At 39.2% G+C, this 23,701-nt stretch overlaps 2 gene segments (V, D, J or C); both read left to right on the top strand.

The window, feature by feature from the left end:
• Nucleotides 1–23,701, top strand: part of LOC105537028 — a 250,840-nt gene that overhangs the window by 12,165 nt on the left and 214,974 nt on the right.
• LOC105536989 lies at nt 14,647–15,138 on the top strand. The segment is given in 2 exon segments: nt 14,647–14,701; nt 14,828–15,138. Coding segments are annotated over 2 exon segments (366 nt in total).

Here is a 23,701-nt window from a genome sequence, read left to right as displayed (position 1 = left end):
AATTAAAAATAGAAATACTATATAATTCAGCAATTCCACAATTGGACATACATCCTAGTAACCGGCAACATTAACTTGAAGAAATATTTATATACTCACATTCGGAGAATTATTGTTCATAATAGCCAAAAGGTGGAATCAATTCAAATGTTCATGCAGGGAAGGGTGGATAAACAAAATGTGACATACACACACACACACACACACACACACACACAGTGGAATGTTATTCAACTTTCCAAAGGAAGGAAATTCTGACACAGGCTCCCACATAGATGAACAGTGAAGGTATTATGCTCAGCAAAATCAGCAAGTCACAGGACTAATGAGGTGTGATTCCACTACAGTATTTGCAGCACAGTCTCCAGTTGGCCTTGGACCAAGCCAGTCTCCTCTCCTTTCTCACTCTTAGTTTTCAAGAATCACAGTAGAATGTTCTGGGAATGTAACATCCTGAGATAGGGCAGTATTGGCCACCACAGCACAGGCTCAGTTCCAGTCCCCTTGTACCTGGAAAGTGCCAGGTTCTGGCTGCATGTTCTCATGGCCCAATAACTAGAAGCAGACAAACTAGGAAAGAAGGGAATTTATTGCTATAACCGGATACAGGAAGAAGGTCAGAGATCATTCCACCAGATCAACTCAAAGTGTTGCAATTTTCTTTTTTTTTGAGTGGGTTGGGGGATGGAGTCTGGCTCTGTTGCCCAGGCTGGAGTGCAGTGGCACGATTTCAGCTGACTGCAACCTCTGCCTCCCAGGGTCAAGCGATTCTCCTACCTCAGCCTCCCTGGTTGCTGGGGCTACAAGCACCTGCTGCCATACCCAGCTAATTTTTGTATTTGTAGTAGAGGCAGGGTTTCACCATATTGGCCAGGCAGAAAGTGTTACAATTTTTTTAGTGCTCATGTAGGTTGGCGTTATGTGCCTGCGTGCAGTATAACATTCGCCTAAGTCTATAGGCAACTAATTTTGTTTCAACTAGGTCAGAGGCCAAAGCAATGCTAAGTCTGATTAAGCTGTAAGGGCCTCAGGACCTTCAAGACCTGTCTCCTAAATTCTAATTAGTGAGGACTGTGGTACCTGAGTGATTATTTCTATCTTATCTCATTTACAGCTTGGTCCAGAGAGCTGCCTTAGGCTCTCCAGTGAATCTATTCAAACAGCTGCCTCTGTTACCTTGACTCATCTCATTTTGTTGACCCAAGATGAGTCCTGGCACTGAGAATGCAAGGCTGGCTCCATTATTTTGACTTGCTCCAGGTTAGGGAGAAGCTTATGCAAGCCTCCCATTGACCATGTATTTTATTTCTAGCTTTGATGCCTGGGAACCGATTTTCCTAGGTTTAATTATTTGCTCAGTGTTAAGGCAGCGCTGTGGAAATTTTGTTGGTGTAACTGGAGTGTTATGCAGGCCTGTCTGTGTGACTGTCATGCAGACCTGTCTGTGCAATTGACAGGGAGTGTTGGCCTGCCACACCCTCTTGAAACAGGATTTCCTTCAACACTTTAGCTCGACATGATATGTGACTCCAAGACATAAAACCCAGGGTGGGTCAAATAGAATCCCTCAGCTGCAGTGTATGTGAAGCGCAGTCTAGATCCCATCAGCCCCAGGCAGCTTTCCTGAACCTTGGGGGAACAGACCTACAATAAATTCTAGTCTTTTGCTATCCCTTGCTGCCTGTCTGTAAATAGTAAATTGCCTCACATAACTATCTATGTGAGGGTGTTTTATCTCCCTGGTGAAGGGGTGGCCTGCTCCTCCACACCTGTGGGCGTTTCTCGTCAGATGGGATGAGAGACTGAGAAAAGAAAGAGACACAGAGACAAAGTATAGAGAAAGAAAAGTGGGCCGAGGGGACCGGTGCATGTATACAAACATCTCAGTGCATCAAAGAGCAGTATTGCCGCTAGCATGTCTCACCTCCAGCCCTAAGGCGGTTTTCTCCTATCTCAGTAAATAGAACATAATCGGGTTTTACACGTTTATGGGTGTTGGGCTGGGGGACGGTCAGGTCTTCCCGTTCCAGGAGGCCATATCTCAGGCTATCACATGGGGAGAAACCTTGGACAATACCTGACTTTTCTAGGCAGAGGTCTCTGGCTGTGTATTGTGTCCCTGGGTACTTGAGATTAGAGAATGGTGATAACTTTTTAACAAGCATACTGCCTTCAAGCACTTTTTTAACAAAGCACATCCTGCATAGTCATAAATCCATTAAACCTTGAGTCAACACAGCACATGTCTCTGGGAGCACAGGGTTGGGGCTAGGGTTACAGATTAACAGCATCTCAAGGCAGAATAATTTCTCATAGTACAGAACAAAATGGAGTCTCTTATGTCTACTTCTCTCTGCACAGACACAGTAACAGTCTGATCTCTCTTTCTTTTCCCCACACCTGGACTCAGGTAAGTTGGTAATCACTGCACAGTTAACCTGCTTAACAAAATTGCCCCAGTGAGAGGATTCTAGTACGACAGAACCATGGCTTGTTGGTGAAGTGGGAAAAATGATACCTCCCATTACTTGGCCCAAGGGAGGGCCTTCAGACTGGAAGTTGCAAGACCTGGACATGCATCTGGGTGCTTTATGGGGAGTGAGGGAGGATCAGTGGCTTATAGATCACTCTTTCCATCAGTTTAGATGAGCTTGCTGCCTGAATTCAGGCAGAGAGAAAGGAGTGTAGAAAGAAGAATGAGGCAGAATATCCTCTGGTTGGCAGACAGTTGTATGATTGCTCATTCCTGGAGCCACAAAGCTAGGGAAATTGGTACTCAAATGGACCCTAAGATCCCTGAGAGGGAACCAACATATGCTATTTGGGCTTTCACACAAAGAGAGGCTCACTCTCTAAATAAGAGATACACAAAAAATTCAGGGAAGTCTTATGCAGACTTTGGCGTATTTGGTAAAGCAATATTTGTAGATCCAAATTTCTTGATCTAAATGGCACAGTTAGGGATGCAGCCAATGCCTTTGAGTGCTCACCAGAAACCAGTGGCCCTAGACCATGTAAAAATAAAAGGAGAAAATAAGGAAATACTTTTCTGGGTTTTTGAGTGCCAGAGCCCATAGGTCTCCATTGGGGAAAATTTAACCAATGACATTGAGAGGTTCAGGGACAAATGCAGTGGCCATGGTGCTTCTCTGCTTGTGGATAGTGCCCTGCGGGTCATGTTGGGGCTGGTGACTGTAGTTCCCACCTCAGAGTGCAGTACAGGCATTGATATTTGCACCACAGAACATCACTGCTGCATAAAAGATATGTTCCCTCACAGCTGAGAATTCAAGCCTTAACAAAAGGGAATATCCACTGAAGCCTACCACCTAAGCTATGCATGACTCTGTAGGTTATTTGACAAAAACAGTACTGTCTACTAAATGAAGAACAAGACATTATCTGCTTTTTTCAAGACTTGCTACAAACAGATTAAAATGCTACATAGCCCCCTGTCACCATGGAGCAACTCAGTTTGGCGGGGCAAAAAGACTTTAGGGCAGCAGAGACTAACAATGAACTGTTTCACGTTGAATGCGAAGGCCACTCGGACAGGAAACCAAGGAAGGATCACAGATATAGTTAAACATTGTTGGTACTAGTAGCAACCATTAATAAAAAGGAAAACAGCTGGTAGCCCTCTTTGGGTACTGGAAACAGCATAAACCTCTCTGGGGTGGGCTTTTAGTCACATTAGTCAAAAATCAAAATCACAAACAAAGCCACCAAACTTGAACAGAGCCCTTTGCAACAGCAACCTTGGAAGCTGTTCAACAAGACATGGTCTAAGCACTTCTTTTAGACCTTTAGAACCTGTTAGCCTGATGGCAGTTCAGGTGTCCACAGTCTCTCTGCATGCTGACTGGAGTCTGTGGCAACAGAAAATTGTCACTGAGTGAGCCAACCTCTCAGATACTGGACATATAAACTAGTTGAAGCAGCCACCAGATGTGCCTCTTTGGAATGGCAATTCCTTGCTTGCTTTTGGAAACTGATAGGGACTGGACATCTTAGGGCTGAGCACCAAGTGTGGCGCTGCTGGGTGAACTGCTCCTTTTCACTTGGGTGCTTAAAATCCAACCAATAAAACTGGACAGGCTCAATAGAGCTGCATTATCAAATGGAAATGGTATATTCAGAATCAGGCCTAGTCAGCAACCTGTGGGATCCTAAGGCTCCATGAACAATTGGCGAGCTTGCTAGAAGGGACTAGATGACCCATGGGGGATGGTTTGGCTCTGCTTTTGGCTACCTGAAGTCCAAGATTCACAGACATGCCTACATCGGTATGGCATGGTTCACTTAGGGCTCTGCAAAACATGCAGACTGGAGGTGGCTATCATCTAGCCAGTGGATGACCATTTTCTTTACTGAGACTGATAATGGTCATTCCACCCAATGGTCCAAACTACATACAATGGTAATGGCCATGCAGGCCTTTCTGCCACCTCTTGCTACATTTTTACCAACTCATGGGCCATTGTCAACAGTCTAGCTATCTGATCAGGAAAATAGCAATGCAACTGAGTGACTGGACTATTAAAGCATCCCCTCTGTGGAGAAAAGGACTATGGTAGCAGCTTGCCACCTGTAAGAGACAAATATCTCACTCAACTGGATGCTGGGACTCCCATGACCACCCTTGAGATGAACTTATGTCATGTTTTTGGATGCCCACTGAGGTTTCACTCTGACCAAGGAAAGTTCTTTACTGCTCAAGCCACATGTCAACGGACACACTCTCATGGGATATGATGGACTTTCCATATACCTTGTCATCCAAAGGCCAATGGATCTATTTAATGCTAGAAGAGCTGACTCACTCACAAAGCAACTGAAGAGTGTACATCAAGACAATCTGTTAATAGGGTGGTACCCCATATGACTATGGCAATTGGACATTAAATGCTGCATTGCAGAGCAAGGGAAACCTGGCATGGAGGTGCAGGTTGAAAAATCCTGAACTAAGTATGGAAGAAGTTGGACCAGACCAGGCGCCTGATTGGGCTGCCACTGTGAAATCCCAAACTCAATGTTTCCAATCTTTTTTTTCCTTTTATAGTGCATGTTCTTGGGAGTGTTGCAGTCTAGGCCACCATACTAACCCAGACAGGTCTCCTAACTCTAATGTGGATGGAATGATTCCCCTGTGTGCCTTCTATGGGTTCCACAGGATCAAGAAATACCAGGGTGTTAGGGTACTTCTGCTGTACAGGGGACATCTGATTCCTCCATTAGGGTGGATGACATTATCAGACATGTCAAGTTTTTACAGTACATGACCTCCCTTCTAGAACTGGACAACCGAGGCTGAAAGGACTGGGTCAAGCAACAAGAGTAATGGGTGCCCAAAGAGGTTGTACTCTTGAACAGGGACAGACAGATTGAGTCCCTCCACTAACTCAGCCCAACCCCTGTGGATGAGTAAAGGATGCCTGAGATCCTGGGGTGGGTGGGAGATGGGGCACTGACCTGTCAATCTGCTTTTCTTGCAAGGACTAGGCAGCAGAGACCCAGAAGCTTCACATCTTTGTTAGGCTCTTCCAAGCTTCACGTCTTTGTTAGGCTCTTCCAAGCCACCACAGATAATTTGACAAAACACTGTATCTGCATCCCAGACCTCACCCTGTCACTGACTGAAGTGGGTCTTTCATCCTACTAATGGTAAACTATACCAGCTATATAGGATAAAAAGACTTCTGGAGATTCATATTACTGATGGTAGAACAACAATGCAAATATACTTAATGCCACTGAACTGTACACTCAGTAATGACTAAGATGGCCAATTTTGTGTTTTCTGTATTTTACCATATTTAAAAATTTTGACATCTATAATATTGTTGCCTCGTAAGAAATTGTACTATTTTCTAATTGTCTGAGAAAATGTAAATAAATAAACAATCACTTTGGGATGCCATTTTTCATACCATGTTTTGACAAACAATAGTTTTCTAATGTTTACTTTTAGGGTTGAAATTAGAATTCTTTTTTTCTGACTCCTAAGTCAAATGGTATTTTGCTCCAAGTACATTGCCTTATGAAGTAGGAAAATAATAAATATTGAGAATGATTATTACTACTATTAAAACTCCCTTTACATCTCCTATTACCATCCTAAATATTACAGCTTAGTTAAAGTGTTTGAAAAGTGGCTTGGACAGTATTGATTCTGTCCTCAAACTCCTGAAACACGACAATGACAGAGAACTAGCAAGAAAATGCTAAGAAAAACATAGTTTTTACGACCATTAGCTGTTCTGGTCATTGTTTTCGGTGAATTAAGTAATTTTTTAAAAAGTAATTGAAATGTGGGAACTCTCATACATTCTTAGTGGAAGTGTAAAATGGTATGACAGCTTTGGAAAACAGTTTGGCAGAGTCTTAAACACCTGTTGTAGTCAACCACCCTCTTCCAATGAATGCAGAATTTTCTGTTCTTTACTGGAACAACTTACATAAGTAGTGATTACAAGTCTTGAGTTCCAACTGCGGATGTGCTCTCCAACACTCGGTGTATGTAAAGAAGATAAATAATATTAACAAAGGTTAGGTAACTATGCATTTAAAAAAGCTATTTGACAAAGAATTCATACTTCCTTCTCTCCAAAATTACCTGATGATTCTTGCAGGAGTGAGCCTGGTTTGATGCCTCTCTCCTTATGATGATAGAAGAGAGGCACCTCCTGAAATTGGTGAAACCCTGCTCCCTGCACCTACAACCACAACTCGGTTCCCTTCGTCTTTTGATCTAGTCCTTGATTCTGTGTCTCAGTCCCACCTAAGCTGTGGCTCAAACAACATTTGTCAGGAAAGATTCAGGATAGACTTCTCAAGATTCCCTAGAGGTGTCAGAGATTCCTTGACCATCATCTGTTCACCTCTAGAGGGAGCTGTGGGTACAAAGAAAAGCAGAGCTTATAAATCTTCCAGCTGCTTTTACTCCCACTGTACTCCACAAAAACTACAAAAATCACAACAACAACAAGAACCGTAACAACATCCACAACACCACAGGACAAGCCTCCACTGTTTCCAATGCTTTCATTTCAGTAAATCTTCTCTGCCTTTATCTCAAGCGGCTAGGCATTTTGATAGTCATGGGAATAGTATTGTAGCCTTCTGTTCATAACAGGAAAAGTAGGGAAGTCTTTGGGCAATGCAGGACTTCCTTAATTCAGTCACTCTTCAATTTTTGGATCATCATTTCACACATATACACAGCAGGTTTCTAACATGTATCTAGAAATCTATGAAGTAATATGTACTATTAGTCCATATGATAGAGCCTGTGTTTTCTATTGTGTTGTATTTCCCTGGGTGCTTCTGTCATTATTTTATTTTATTTTAGCTTTTGTCATTAAAACTAGAGTATTTAAAATGTAAATTTTAACTCAAAAATTAGCACATTCATGACACTCTAATTTCTTAGAACCTAAATAGATAAAATCCTCTATTTTATAAGAAACTGCCCTAATGAATATGCTTATGTCCGAGACAATTTGCAAAATTTCAAGACAACAAGGCTGAAGAAATTATTCTGAAACAGGCTTCCAAGTAATGATGCTAGTTTTTCCTCATTGTGAGTCATGGGACAAGAATTAGACAAAAAGATAACAAAGCAGAATAAGGATTACGTAAGAAAGAAGGACAGCAATAGGACATGTTAACCTTTTATAGGATAAAGTTTTGGTAATATTTGATGAGAAGAAATGCATTGAACAGAGCTTGGTGGAGCTGATGGAAGACCTGACTAACTTATTGTTTCAAGACCAAATAATTAGAATTTTGAGAGTTGCAGCCAGATGAATGGAAGAAAGGCTGTAGAACCAAGGCTGTGGTTGAAACACATTTGATGAACTTCAAGAATATTTTCCATGCACCTCTGTTAAGGGGGATAATTATAATGCTAAATATTTTAACAATCCCAACAACAAAATTAACAACAGTGTACATACTGTCCTAAATAAAGTTGTAAATGTTTTATATTATTTAAGCTGTACATAGTACTGTAAGGTATATCCTACTATTGTCACCATTTCACAGATAAAGAAACTGAGGTAAAGAGAGGTTACGTAACTTGATGAATTTTAAGCAATCCATGAGCAATGGAGCTTCCTCACCAGGCCAGAGAGTACTTCAGCGCCTACCATGATAACTTCTGGACTATTGGAGGGAAAATAAACCTAGCTAAGGATGAAGCTCCAATTCCTGAATGAATGATGATTACCTCTGAAATTGCTTTCACCTGACATGGGAAAGTAAACGATTTTTAACAGCTTTAGGAAAACAGCAGAATTTTTGTGAATTTGAATCAGTACTATGAACAGAGGAATTTTTTAAAATTGTTAATTTGAAGAGGCTCTGAGTCTAGGTTGATGAATGTGTTGTTCAGCATAGCGTGGTGGATAGATTAGAGGATCACAAAAGGAATAGTTCTTTGCCTGCATGGACAGAACCATCTTCTGTCTTTAGGGAAACGGTATCACTACCCTGAGGGTTTGGAGCCCAGGTCTCACTTACCTGTGCCGTTGTGAAAGTCCTCGCACCTACAGTGCTGAGGTTAATTGAACGTTACTCTTTTAATTCCTGCAAAGAATGAGACAGCTTCTGGACCCTCAGAAAAGATCACTAACAAGTAAATACAAGTATATCCGGAAGATAAAGTTGTAATAGACTATTCTTTTCAACCTGATCCATCATGCAATTAGGGAGTTGACTAGGCACAGTTGGAGAACAAAGATAAAAATGAAACCACAGCCTTCTATTTTGTTTCTAACAGACTTGTGCCAAACATTCTGTGGCTGAATCTAGGTGATGGTGAGACAAGAGAACACAGGGGTTAAATTCTTTGGCCACAAGGGACAAGTTCTACCCTCAGGCTGAGCCAACGGCCTTTTCTGGCCTGATCACCTGGGCATGGGCTGCTGACTTCAGAGAGGGGAGGCAGATGGTCTCCGCAGACGGAAGCCCAGCACCCGCCCCAGCTGCTTTGCATGTCCCTCCCAGCCTCCCTGCAGTCCAGAGCCCATATCAATGCCTGGGTCAGAGCTCTGGAGAAGAGCTGCTCAGTTAGGACCCAGAGAGAACCATGGAAATCCCAGCTCAGCTTCTCTTCCTCCTGCTAGTCTGGCTCCCAGGTGAGGGGAGCATGGGATGGTTTTGCATGTCAGTGAAAACCCTCTCAAGTTTGTGGGGTCCTATTACCTGGCAACTCTGCTCAGTCAAAGCAATAGTTAAAGCTCAATATAGAGCAATAATTCTGGCTCTACTGGGAAGACAGCGGGTTTGATCTAAATTACATGGGTGACTTTTCTGTTTTATTTCCAATCTCAGGTACCACCGGACAAGTTATACTGACACAGTCTCCAGCCACCCTGTCTTTGTCTCCAGGGGAAAGAGCCACCCTTTCCTGCAGGGCCAGTCAGAGTGTCAGCAGCAACTTAGCCTGGTACCAGCAGAAACCTGGGCAGGCTCCCAGGCTCCTCATCTATGGTGCATCCAGCAGGGCCACTGGCATCCCAGACAGGTTCAGTGGCAGTGGGTCTGGGACAGAGTTCACTCTCACCATCAGCAGCCTGGAGCCTGAAGATTTTGCAGTGTATTACTGTCAGAAGTATAGTAGCTCCCCTCCCACAGTGATTCAACTTGAAACAAAAACCTCTGCAAGACCTTCATTGTTTACTAGATTATACCAGCTGCTTCCTTTACAGATAGCTGCTGCAATGACAACTCAATTTTAGCATCTCTTCTCTACCTGGGCATTTTGAGGATCTTAAAAAAGTAATCCCTTGATGTATTTAGACTCTGATTCCTGCTTTTTTCCTCAGATCAAGACGGACAGCCAGGTTTAAACACAGTTTCACAGTAATGGCCATTGGATCAGATTTACATCAGTGGACGTCAATAAGTGTCCCAACCAGAGCCATAAGGCAACAAAAATAGCAACAAAAATAATCAAAATTGGAAAAGAAGAATTAAAGCTGTCATAATTCACTGATGAGGGATTGTGTGCAGATAGAATTCAAATTTGTCTACAGAGAAACTATTAAAATTGATACGAGAAATAGAAAATCATTAGATTCAAGATCAACTTATTAATTCATAGACTCAAAAATCTATTTTATTTCTGTATAACTGAAAAACACGCTAAAAATTAACATTATAAAACAAACACACCATTTACAAAAACATCAAGGTATCAATTATTTAGAAAAAGTAGACTAAAAATACACTGACGTCTCCAAAATATTATTTTGAAAAATAAAAGAAAACCTAAGTAAATAGAAATTCATATTATGCTCAAAGACTGAATGTCTCAGTATTATAAAAATGTCAGTTCTTCAAAGATTAAAACATTTATTATGTATAAGAAAAATCAAAATCCTAAAGTATACTCAAATTTATATTAAGAAGCTAATCTAAATATTATGTGGAAATGTCAAGGGTGTAGAACAGCCACAGTGAACCTGAAGAAACACCAAAATGAGAACTTACAGTGCCTGAATGCCTGGAATATAGTGTGGGTGACAGTAGGGTGATGGTGAGATCAGAAGTTTAAAAATTTGCAAACATGTATATTTTTGGAAATAATTACTATGCACATATAGCCAAATCCTCTTCAACTGTGCCACCAGAATCTCACATTTCCAGAATTAGTTTCTCACAGTGTGATTCTTAACATGGCATCAATAATTCTCAGTCTCCCCAGTAAACGCAGCTCAGTGCATGGTGCAGCTATCCATTTGATTTTTACAATATTGTAAATGGTAGAAAATTATATTTATTTATCCAACAGTTGACTCAGTAAGAGCTGTTCATTCGCAGAGAAGTACCCTGTTTTAATAAATTCCAAAGCTAAGAAAGTCAGCGAATGACCGAGTAGGAAGAGTGATAGGAACAGCTGTCTTAGCTTTGTCCAAGGCTTCCTTCCAAAAGGGATTTCACTGGTCACTTTCATTTATCACCACCAGTAACTTATTATAATTTATTGCAAGGTAGTTCATTGAATATTATTTGAAAGTGAAAAACAGAGTAGTTGTACCAGTACTGGAAGCACTGTTTCTACTGAATACAAGTTTTTCACACTAATGTAAAGTCAAAACATCTTAAGTCCAACCGCCATGAATTAGGGACTTACTGTAAGTTCAGGGAAGTAACTATAAAGAAACTCACAAATTTTAAGAAAAATAGAATATATTCCTGATAGAGGTACAGGAATATATTATCTAAAATGTACAGTTTTCTGTTAAAAAAATCCTGCAAAGAAACAGAAAAGTATGATCAATATTGAGGGAGCAAAACAAAACAACTGCAGCAAGAAAACACAGTCAATGAAAGCTGATTCTGACTTGTCCTAAATATCAGCTTTAGCAAAGACTACAAAGCAGTTATTATATAGATGTTTAAATAATTATTCTTAAAACTATGATCACATAGTTTTAAAGACATAAAGAGGTATAAAGACAATGACTCAGCAAATAGAAACTCTTAAAAAATAGAAACTATGGAAAAGAATCAAGTGGGAATTCTAGAAACAAAAAGTACAATAACTCAACTGAAACATATACTAGATAAGTCCAACATCAGTTTAAGATGGCAAAAGATTCAGTGAACTTAAAAATAGATGTACTGAAATTATTGAATCTAAATAAAGAAAGGGGTTTAAGAAAAAATGTGCAAGACTTGACAGAATTATAGCTCAGGTTGAAAGATACCAACAAGTGTGTAAAGGGAGTCACAAAGAAAGCAGAGAGAGAGAAAGTGATCAAAAAATACTTGGAATAGTAATGACAACAACTTTTTAAAAATAATGAGCCACAAAGGTAATTTAATCTATAGATGAAAGAAATTCAATGAAATCATTTTAGGATATAACATGAGATTAATAACAAAATACATTATACTTTAAAATGTTGGAAGACAAAGAGAAATTCATGAATGTGTCAGGACTAAAAGCTGACTCTACATATGACACAATAATGCCATTGGTTAAGTTTTCATTAGGACTGAGGGAGGCTGGAAGACATTGGAATGACATATTTAAATACTAAAAGGAAATAAAAGAGGACAACCAGCAATTTTGTTTCTGGTGAAAATATTCTTCAGAACTGAAAATATTCCTTGATAAACAGAATAAATTCATTAATAGCAGCTATGCCTTATAAGAAATTCAAGAGGAAATCTTTCAGAATCACAGAAAATTACAACAGGCAGGATTTTGAGCCCACAGGGCATCATGAAGGACTCAAAAGTAGTAAACAATAAGAATAAAGCTAGAAAAACACACACAATTCATATGGCATTAAAGACATAAAAACACAAATTACTGTGTTCGACATCAGAATGACAATTACCTTGGTTGAGATGGGGAAGCAGTTGCTGAATAGAAAGGTACATGGAGGAAGCATCAGCAGAAGGTAAATACAAGCTTTTTTATTAAAAAATTTATTTATTAGGTCTTTGTAGGATGCGTAGTTTACAAATATTTTCTCTCATTCTGTAGGTTGTCTGTTGACTCTGTTTATAGTTTCTTTAGCTTGTGCAGAAGCTCTTTAGTTTAATTAGGTCCCATTTATCAATTTTTGTTTTTGTTGCAGTTGCTTTTGGAGTTTTTGTCATTAAATTTTTACTATGGCCTTTGTCTAGAATGGTATTTCTTAGATTCTTATCCTAGTGTTTTTGAAGTTTTAGGTTTTACATGTAAGTCTTTAATCCATATTGAGTTGATTTTTGTATACAGCGAAAGGAAGGAGTCCAGATTCAATCTTCTGTATATGGCTGGCCAGTTATGCTAGCACCATTTACCAAATAGGGAGCCTTTTCCCGATTGCTACCTTTTGTCAACATTGTCAAGATCAGATGATTATAATGTGCAGCTTTAAGTCTGAGTTCTCTAATCTGTTACATTGATTTATGTGCCTATTTTTGACCAGAACCATGCAATTTGGATTACTGTAGCTTTGTAGTATATAGTTTGAAGTCGGGTAGTGCAATGCCTCTGGTTTTGTTCATTTAATCTTCAAGATGGCCCCATATTCCTGGCTCCATAACTACTTCCTCCATCAGTCCAGCACATCCACGCAGGAAAAAAAAAAAAAGATGTGAACTTACATCTAAAACTGTGTCTCTCTGAAATTGGATCCTGGCAAGTTGGATGTAAGCAAGTTTCTCTAAAAATTCAGGCTCAAGAAAGGCCACAGGAGGACTGTGCACAGGCTAGACTGTTGTGATTTGGCCACCCCTAGTCCTGCATGCAAATGCTCCCTGGAGTCCTCAGGCTCCAGTCTACTGATGCTGATGCAATTTGTTCCACTCCCTCTGTTGCTGAACCAGGCTGAGACACTCAGGGCCAAGTTAGATACGTGAAAAATCGGAGTTTAAATCTTTGTCCAGTTTTATTAGAAACTAAAATACTTTTCCGTATACATAAGCAGTGGTTTGCCAGGAGATGAAGACTCTCCCCTTCTACAGATCCCAACACAGAGACTGGAATCCGGGTCAGGATGATGTCCCCATTCATTGCTTAAGTGTAAAAGAGGAAAGTGGCATTGATGGTGCACAGCAGGAACATACACCCAACAGCTCAATGACCTGGCCTTTCCCCAGTGCCTCCCCTTCACCTGCTCTCCAGAAAGCCAGGCTCTAGAAGAACTGTTCCTGAGTTCCCAGGAACATGCTAGTAGGGAGTAGAGCTCAGATGATTACTAGGGGAATATGATATTCGTCTTCCTGCTTTGGAGACCAGGTATCATTGGAGCCTGGATTGATCCATTTTCAGTTTATTAGAATCCAGTCTCCCACATTAGAGAGAGAAACATATTTTTTTAAAGTAATCAGATTTCCCATCACTATTCATCCTTCATGCTGATGAACTGTGAGAAATCTTAACCAGTGGCAAAAAGAAGGCAGAATATGGGGCTCACCAAACCAAGAATAAGGTGCAGCTAGTCTCTGAGTATTAAAAAGACCTACAGCTCTGAATAACGGTGTGTCTGTAAATGGTGCATGCATTGAAGAATCACGGTACCATCTTTGCATATCTGCAGTGAATTGCTTGACCTAATACTGGTAATTACAATGACTTAGGGATATCACAAAATTATTTTGAGAATATCTAACATGCTTATGATAATTTTTATTAAAAAATTAATTTCACACTTATAAAAATGTAGTATATCACAAAGTATTCCTTCCCACAACTGAAATAACTTCACAGCATGTTGAAGAACTGATAGTTCCACCCTCTAAGACTTTATTCAATAAACCACACGCATGCACACACACACACACACACACACACACACACACACACACAAGAGACATATTTTCCTAGTTACCCCCAATACAATTTTAAAATGCATGACTCCATGTAGTTCTCACAACTGCTTCAAGGTTTGGAAATAGATGCCCAATAAATTCTTTGGCAACAAAATGTCCATCTTGGAGAAATATATTCTCTGCAGACAAATCTCCGCTGCCATGGTATGCCCTCAAACACCTGGGGACACTGAGCCTGTGCTGAGTTACTGAGATGAGCTACCCCCTGCGGATTTGCATGTTCCCAGAGCACAGCCCCCTGCCCTGAAGACTTATTGCTAGGCTGGTCACACCCTGTGCAGGAGTCAGACCCAGTCAGGACACAGCATGGACATCAGGGTTCCCGCTCAGCTCCTGGGGTTCCTGCTTCTCTGGCTCTTGGGTAAGAAAGAAGAGCAGTAGGAATTTATTCAGCCCAGTGTGATCAGTACTGCCTGGGTCTTCAGGGATGTCTTCTTATAACATGATTAAGTGTGTAAATATTTGTCTTAAATGTTTCCAATTTCAGGGGTCAGGTGTGACATCCAGATGACCCAGTCTCCATCCTTCCTGTCTGCATCTGTAGGAGACAGAGTCACCATCACTTGCCAGGCAAGTCAGAGCATTAGCAATGATTTAGCCTGGTATCAGCAGAAACCAGGGAAATCCCCTACGCTCCTGATCTATGATGCAACCAACCTGCACACCGGGGTCCCATCGCGGTTCAGTGGCAGTGGATCTGGGGCAGATTATTCTCTCACCATCAGCAGCCTGGAGCTGGAAGATTTTGCAGCTTATTACTGTCAACAGGAGTACAGCTACCCTCCCATGCTGTTATAAGCCAGAACAAAAACCCCTTAGGGAAGTCGATATGTGAGGCTGGGCTACCCCAGCTGCTCCTCCTGGTACTTTCATCTGCTGAAAGCATTTCTCAGATGCAGCCAAGGTTTGAAGGTTTTGGTAAGAGGGGCCAGAGAGGCTCTCTGCATTCTAACTCTTCCATGTCAGCCCAGCAGCAGAGACTAGGCAATGTCTCTCCTGACTTAATAAAGGAAAGCAATGATGATACCTGGGGAATCCATTTTATGGCCTCAATCAGTATTCATACATCAAAAGATTAAGATGCTCTGCATATTCCAAGAAAAATACCTGTAATTATAAACAGGGAATTATAATTCAAAATACAAGCCTGGGGTTATGGTTATCAGGGAAGTCGATGCTTAAAACAGGGGCATCTCTGATGGTCCACCAGAAGCCAGAGTGCATCTAACCATGAAGGTCTGGGCTGCCTTACATGTGGTCCTTGGACCTGTCTAGGAAGTCTAGATTTGAGGATGCTGATGTTCTTGGCTGCCTGCAGCACCTCTCCATGTGATTTTCCAGTTCTCAATTCAGTCCAAGGGCCTACCTGCAGATGTCAATGAATATTGAATCATCCTTTTCTGACTTTTAAATATCATGAGAGGACATCTCATTGAGCAACTCTACAAGACACCATAAAGGGAAAACGGGTTTTGGGAGATGTACTTCTGGAAATGCCTATAATAATGGGGAGTTGAGAACTAATAGCCAAGTAAGGTTAATATTCTCCCAAATCTCAAAATTTTTGGGGTATGCAATGGCCCCAGAATACCCTGGCATGTGCTTCCATGTACTATTAGCAAGTCTGGGATCATTGCAAGCTAATTTCATTCAGTCAGAAAGTAAAAAGAAAAATGAGAAACTTGCTTAGAATACATAGCAATCTTTTGACAAACAAATGAAAATCTTTCCTTGAAAAACCAAACAAGAAAACCAACTTGTTCACATAGTGTATTTTTCCTTAATGTGAAAACACTTTGCCACTTAAAATTTGTCCAGATTTCAGCCACATCCTCAGCATCACTCTGAGCGTGTGACAAACGCAAAGTAGCAGATGCACCTTAGATGGACTGCATGATACTCTGCTTTTTCACAAGTGTCCTGCAGCAGAACCACCCTGCTAAGCCCTTCTTTGATCAGTCAGATAATTGTTAACATGAACAAGAAAATAAAAGGTTAGTGTTATTAGCCCTGAGTTTTGAAATGTCATATACTTTTACATACATTTTTTCATAAATGAGGAAATTTTCCCAGTTTTTAATCAAATACTAGTTTTAGTTTCTTCTCAAAATATTTATCAATAGATTACCAATTATTCATATTAGGACCATCAATTTTGATAAAATATATCTATCTATATAAGTGGATGTTTTGATATTATATTTGTTACCTTTTACCCAGGTGGTCAAATCAGAAAAGGCTATTAGCTCAGCCTGAGTGTACAATTTCTGTTCTTGACCACAGAATTGTATCCTTGTGTCCTCCTGTCTCACCAATCACCTGGACTAAATGAGATGGTGCCTGGCATGAGACTGTAAGAAATAAAATAGAAGCCTATGGTCCCACTTTGCTCCTTCTACCCCACATGTGCCTGATTGTCTGTCTCCCTTGATGCATGGCAGAATCTGCTTGGAATGAGAGTTGATCAGAACTTTATCTTCTAAGTATAGTTTTCACTTCCTGCTTAGTGATCTCTCCTGAGGGTCCTGAAGCATCCTCAAAGAGTAACACTCAAGTAACCCCAGCACTGCAGGTGCAAGGATGCCACAATTGCACAGATAAGCAGGACTCAGACTCTGACCCCTCAGAGTACCGATATCCACTCCCTGAAGACAGATAATGGTGCTGTCCAAGCAGGCAGGTAGCAACCCCTTGAGTGATTTTTAAATTTCCATACCACTCATTCTGCACAATATTTTCATCAACCCAGACTCAGGACCTCTTCTTAATAGTTTTGAGAAACTCTGTTCATGTTCCTGAATCTCATTTACTATAAATCTGTTCCTTTCCTTCAAGCAGTTAAACTATTTTGCTTTTCCAGCCTTTCTCTAGGTCTCAAGAAAGCAGTTTTATTAATGGTACTCCAAATTCCAATGGAATATTCATCCATTCTGGAATTAGAGCTTCATACACAGCCAGAAAACACCCATGCAACAGTCCACATCTTATCTTGGCAGGCCCTGAAGTCAAGTCTTTGGGGTTGCAGAGAGAACTTTAATGCTTACAGTTTGTATGGCATTAGTAAAGTTACTTAATCTTCTGTTGCCTCAGTTTCCAAATTTGCGATACTGTGACAATAATAGGTTCTACCTTATAGATCTACTTACAATTTAAATATGGTAAAGCACTTAGAACAGTATCCAACATATAATACATGGTTCTATAAATTTTGATGGTCTTATTGCTATAATACTTAACACCATAATAATCATCATTTTCATAACTCGACTAACTTTATAGAAACTTATGGGTAAAAGTATCAAATTCAGTTCAAGTTAATTTCATCTACAGCCCATCAGATGATAGAATGGGGTGTTTCACTACAACTAACAACTAGCTAACAACTCTTAAACTCCTAATGATTTAGTATTGATCTATGCTAACATGCTCAGACCTTTAATCATGCCCACCCATATCTCTCCAATGCCTTTCTTCTCAACATCCATTATCAAAATGTTATCCCATGAAAGATTCAAATATTGTATTGCTGTCGCTTTTTTTTTTTTTTTTTAAGAGGAGTCTCGCTCTCTCGCCCAGGCCTGAGTGCAGTGGTGTGATCTCGGCTCACTGCAAGCTCCGCCTCCTGGGTTCACGTCATTCTCCTGCCTACCTCAGCCTCCCGAGTAGCTGGGACTACAGGCGCCCACCACCACACCTAGCTAATTTTTTGTATTTTTAGTAGAGATGGGGTTTCACCGTATTAGCCAGGATGGTCTGTATCTCCTGACTTCGTGATCCGCCTGCCTCGACCTCCCAAAGTGCTGGGATTACAGGCGTGAGGCACCACGCCAAGCCACTGTCGCTCTTTTTAATGTAATCCTTATTCCATCTTTTACATCTTTTCTCTATCTAGTATTTGTGCAGTAACTCACAACTTAATCTCAAGTTTTTTTTGACATGCTTCTATGCTAATGATGTAGTTTATTCAATGTAGTTTATTCTCTTATTTGCTGAATTCCTGTGAAAACAAACTCTTTTAAGCTCAGGCCCTTCTAAGACCTCAGACCTACAGGGCACACGCACACACACACACACATACACACACACACACACACACACACACAGAGCTAAGTGAAAACGCATGAATGAGAGTGATTTGGTAAACTGAAGTGTCACTTCACCTTTTTAAAAAGCCATCTATTTTTTCTGGCAAGAGTTTTCAAGTTGTGTATATTTGATTTTTAAAAATAAGCCATGTGTGACTTTATCAAACATTTTTCTTCTAAAGTCTTTTTTCTCCAAAAGCCAAGGTCATGTTAACTATATCCTGTAAAGTCTGATTGACTCTTCTCTGATATTTTCTCTATGTATATCCCAAAGTCTCCATCTTATTCTAATTTTTTTTTACCTTTCACAATCATCCAAAGGCACAATTCCATTCATTAGTCAACTACATCATAAATGGAAAATTTGGAAAAGTACCTGTTTTTAGAAATGATTGTGAGGCATATGTAACCACACATTCTTTAACTGAAGGACCTGAATCTCATATTTCCAGAAATAGTGTCTGAACTATATACATCCTGATATGGCACAGATGGTGCCTCAATCTCCTCAGGAGAAGTAGCTCAGTGTAAGCTATACCTGTCCATTTGATGTCTGCAAAATTCTACATGTAGAAAATTCTATTTATTTATCTAAATTGTTGAGTTTTTAACAACTGTCTACTTGTTGATAACATCATGTTTTAATAATTGCCTCTTTGGCTATCTCCAGGCTACCAACACTTCAGTGGCAAATGGCAGAAATATTTGCCATTTAAAAGAGAACTAATTTATTTATTGCCAGGTTTGTTGGCTCACGGCTGTAATCCTAACACTTTGGGAGGCTGAAGTAGGAGGATTATTTGCATCCAGGAGTTCAAGACTATCTTGGGCAGCATTGCAAAACCATACCTCTATAAAAAGTAAAAAGTATGGCCAGGCCTGGTGGCTTGTACCTGTGGTCACAGCTAGTTGGAAGGCTGAGGTAGGAGGATTGCTTGAACCTGGGAGGTTGAAGCTGTGGTGAGCTGTGATCACACCACTGCACTCCAGTCTGGGGAATCAAGTAAGACCCTGTCTCAAAAAAGTAAAAAAAAAAATTCTTCAATATTCTCTATTGTGCAGTAAACTTTAAATGGTTTAAGTCTTAAAAACAAAAGTTAAAACAGGTTGAAACAGGAATAGATTATTCCTTTAAAAAAAGTCAGCAAATGACCAAATATAAAGAGTGATTGAAGCAGTTGTCTTAGCTTTGTTTAAAACTTCCTTCCCGAAAAGTGTTTCTGCTTATATTCACTAATCATTACCAACAATAAAACATATTGACATTATATAGCTTCTGATATGACGCATTGAGGATACATCCCATCTGTAATATTTTCTCTAAAAATGAAAGATGTGAATTTAATCAATACAAGACATCAGATAAAACCAGTTAGAGGCATATTCTCCAAAGTAATTGGCCAGTACACTTCAAAAGTTTCAAGATCATGAAAGACAAATAAAACTGAGAAACCAGGGAATACTGAGGACAGAACAATTAAATAACTAATGAGATATAGGATTTTATCCTGGACATAAAAAAGATATGGCTGGAAAATCAGTGAAATCCAAATAGGATTGCAAATTACTTAACTAATAGTATTGTATCTATGTTAATTTTCTAGTTTTAATATTTATACTACAATATGCTTGATGTTGACATATGAAGAAGTTGAAGAAAGAATATATGGGAATAATCTTTATGATAGAATTCAAATTTTAAGCCTAGAAGCATTTCAAAATTAATCAAAATATATAAATAAAAATAACTGAGAAAACAGCATGGATTCTTATTAAACAACTTCATACAATTCATCATATTTTCCACCTTTCACTATCTGTGTTTCTCTTTTCTGTTATAGAGCACCCTGGCTCCCACTATGTAGAGTATATTCACTTATTTGCTCAATTCTAGAATATGCATAAGGTGTTTTACAAATTGATAGTGCATTCCTCTGAGAATGAACGATCTAGGAATTAGAGTTCCATATTGTTAAGAGTTTTCTTTCTCTTTAAAATGAGGGTATTGAGTTCAAATTCTCAACTTTGAAATAGTTTATGTTTGTTCATACCGCCATTCTCTTTCAGTGTGGCTATTATGTTCATTTAAATTTGGTTTAATGAAGATATCTCTGTTTATGGTGTCACAAAGAGTTAATTATGTCCTCCCAGCAAAAATAAACAACAAACATAAATATAAGCATAAAGCTTAAAAAAGGTTCAAAATATGTCAGCACTCTGAAAATAGACAAAACATTAAAAAAATGAGAACTGTGTACTTTTTATAAAAATGCCAGTGCTGTGAATAAGGACAGGAAAAGTCTGTGGATTTTGCCTAAGACTGCGCCTTTCCACCCCACTTCAGTCACCATGAATTGCAGAACTAGAATTTTGCTAATATATGGACGGCAGCAGAAACTAGCAGCCTAAGATCAGACTTCAGTTGCAGGTAGCGGGTTCTAGAGCAAGATGCTTCAGCATTTCCAGCTAAATATGATGGACTCTGTAGGAAATAAACAGAAAAAGCCCACGGCTTTGCCAGTCCAAGATTATGGCCCTGGTTAGGGCAAGTGGTACACCACCTGAAAGTTAAGAGAGGATTCCTGGAAATGACAGACTCATAGAATTGCTAAAATAATATCTACACTCATTTCTGGTGACTTAAGAGCTGCAGACATGAATAACAGGGATTTAAGTGGGCCCAGTGAGAAGTGAAAAGTGGGAGATAAGGATTGGCTGCAGTTTGCCTGTGTTCCTTAAATCACACACAGACAGATTCGCAGAAAGTATATTTATGAGCTCAAGTTACTTGAGCAAAATTTCTGCCCGAATCATTGGTGACTACTACCAAGCTATGAAAATACATCGGCAGCTCTTAGAAATCCAAATTAAATATTGAAGTTCAGAACAAAAAATGAGCAAATACATTAATAGGCAAATGCCAAAGAGCAATTTACATTCTTCTACATAAGTCCAGGTAAGGTACTAAAAATAAACTCATTAATGCTCAGAAAAATGAAATAGAATCCAGAGAGATGTTCAAGAGTAGTCTGTCTATAATGTGCAGTTTTAAATTAAAAAAAAAAAATACTGCAAAGAACCAGAAAAGTGGGACCTACATGAAGTGAACAATGTAAGTCAACTATAAAAACAGTCTGTGGATCCTGCCACTGACTCATTTTAAATACTGGCTTTAGCAAAGATTTTAAAAGTTATTAAAAAAATGTTCAAATTATTATTTTAAGACTGTGTTCCAAGACTTTAAAAGACAAATATAAAGACAATGACTCAACAAGTAGGGACTTTCCATAGATAAATAGAAGCTATGACAATGGATCAAGTGGTAAATCTAGAAATGAAAAGTATAATAATCCTATTTTAAAATTCTCTAGCTATATCTAACAGCGGTTTAAGATTGCAGAAAAACTGATGAAATAAAAACAACACTCAAAATTAATCCAAAGAAGGAAACAAATTTAAAGAAAAATGTTTAAGACCTCATAGATTTATAGATCAATCTGAAGAACACCAAAAATATGTAATGGGAATCACAAAGTTAAAGACAGAGAGAAAGTATCTAAAAAAAATAAAATCTGAAAAGAAAAGTTGCAAAATCTTTTCAAAAATAATAATAAGACATTAATCTATACAAAAATAAGACAATGACACCTGTTCAGGATAAACACTATGAGATTCATAATGAAACACATTGTAGTTAAAATGTTGAAAGACAGAGAAAATTTTGTATGCATCAAGATTCCCTGTGAAAAACTGAGTCACTATACACAGAGAAACAGTAATAAACCCTTTGGTTAACTTTTCGTTATGACCAACAAAGGCTAGAAGAGAGTAAAACGATATAACTAAATGAAGGGGTGGCGAGAAAGGACAACCAAGAATTCTATTTCCAGTGAAAATATCCTTCAAAAATAAAAGCAAATTAAAAATATTCCTTGGTAAATAAGGATGGACTCATTAATAGCAGATATGCCTGGAAGATATTCAAGAGGAAATCCTTCATAACCTCAGGTAATGACAGCAGAAAGAAGCTGAAGTCCACAAGCAGGAACAAAGTTTTCAAAAATAGTAAGGGGCAAGAAAGAATATTGAAAATACACAAAAACAACAGCAAACAAAAAATCTTTTCCTTCAATTTATGTGAGGTTAAAGCCAAGAACAACTTAAAACGACTGTGACAGATATTAGAATGACAATTACCACGGTTGGGATAGAAGGAGCAGTTCACTAAGATGGTGCATGAGGGAAGCATCAGGATAATTTGAGTTTGCATAGCTCCATCTGGACAGTAAATATACCTAAACTTTATTCAGTTGCACATTAGAGATTTATCCCCTATACTCTGTGTTTTATCTCTATTAATAAAAATGACGAAAGATAAAACCCAGACTCTTAAGCATAAAAAATTAAGAATACCCAAATGCTGATGAAACTCAACTTATTAGATGTGTAAAATGTGTTTTAGAAAGTACAAAATCAATAGAAATCTGATAGATAAAATGAAAGAAAAAATTAAATATGACACTTCTGTCACTTGGGCAACAGCAACTTTATCTTTATTAGTTACCCTCTAAACATAGAGTATATCTTATGTCACTTTGTTCATGCAAGATGTACTCCCCTCTTCCCTTGACTTTTTCCATCCCACTGCACCCACCAGGAAATTTGCATATTGTCCCCTAGGGAGGACCCTCCTTTGTGAGTCTGAGATAAAAACTCAGCTCTTACCTTGCCTTGACCTGATCAGGACTCCTCAGGTCACCTCACAATGAGGCTCCCTGCTCAGCTCCTGAGGCTGCTAATGCTCCGGGTCCCTGGTAAGGACAGAAGAAGATGGGAGAGGAGAATAGGGTGGGAGGGTGAGCTCTGGGGGCCCCAGTGCCTCTCATGTGTGTCCTGTCCATGTATTAGATGTGCTCGTCTTGTCCTCTAGGATGGGGCATGTAATGTTTAGATTTGTGAGAGTGAGGAAGATTTCAGAAAGAGCAAGGACCTTTCCTTCCTCTGGGGAAGGCTCTAATACAGAAAGAAAGGGATGATGTGAGAGAATTCTATAGACTCCTGTGTGCTCCGTAAATCTTGGTTATTTTTGAAATTGGATGTTTTTGGGATATGAACCAAAATTTTCACTCACAAAAATAATGATTAAGCATGAGAAAAAGTAACTGAAGGGAAATAATAAAACTGTCTCCTAATAATTACATGTAACCTTGCACTTCTCCTAATTATTTTAGGATTCAGTTGGAATATTGCAATGACCTAGGCTACACTCTCCCTGG

This window comes from Mandrillus leucophaeus, unplaced genomic scaffold (assembly GCF_000951045.1).
Source record: "Mandrillus leucophaeus isolate KB7577 unplaced genomic scaffold, Mleu.le_1.0 Scaffold1017, whole genome shotgun sequence".
Classification (NCBI taxonomy): Eukaryota; Metazoa; Chordata; class Mammalia; order Primates; family Cercopithecidae; genus Mandrillus; species Mandrillus leucophaeus.
The sequence above is the reverse complement of the archived record's forward strand: the minus strand, read 5'-3'. Positions and strand labels throughout refer to the sequence as shown.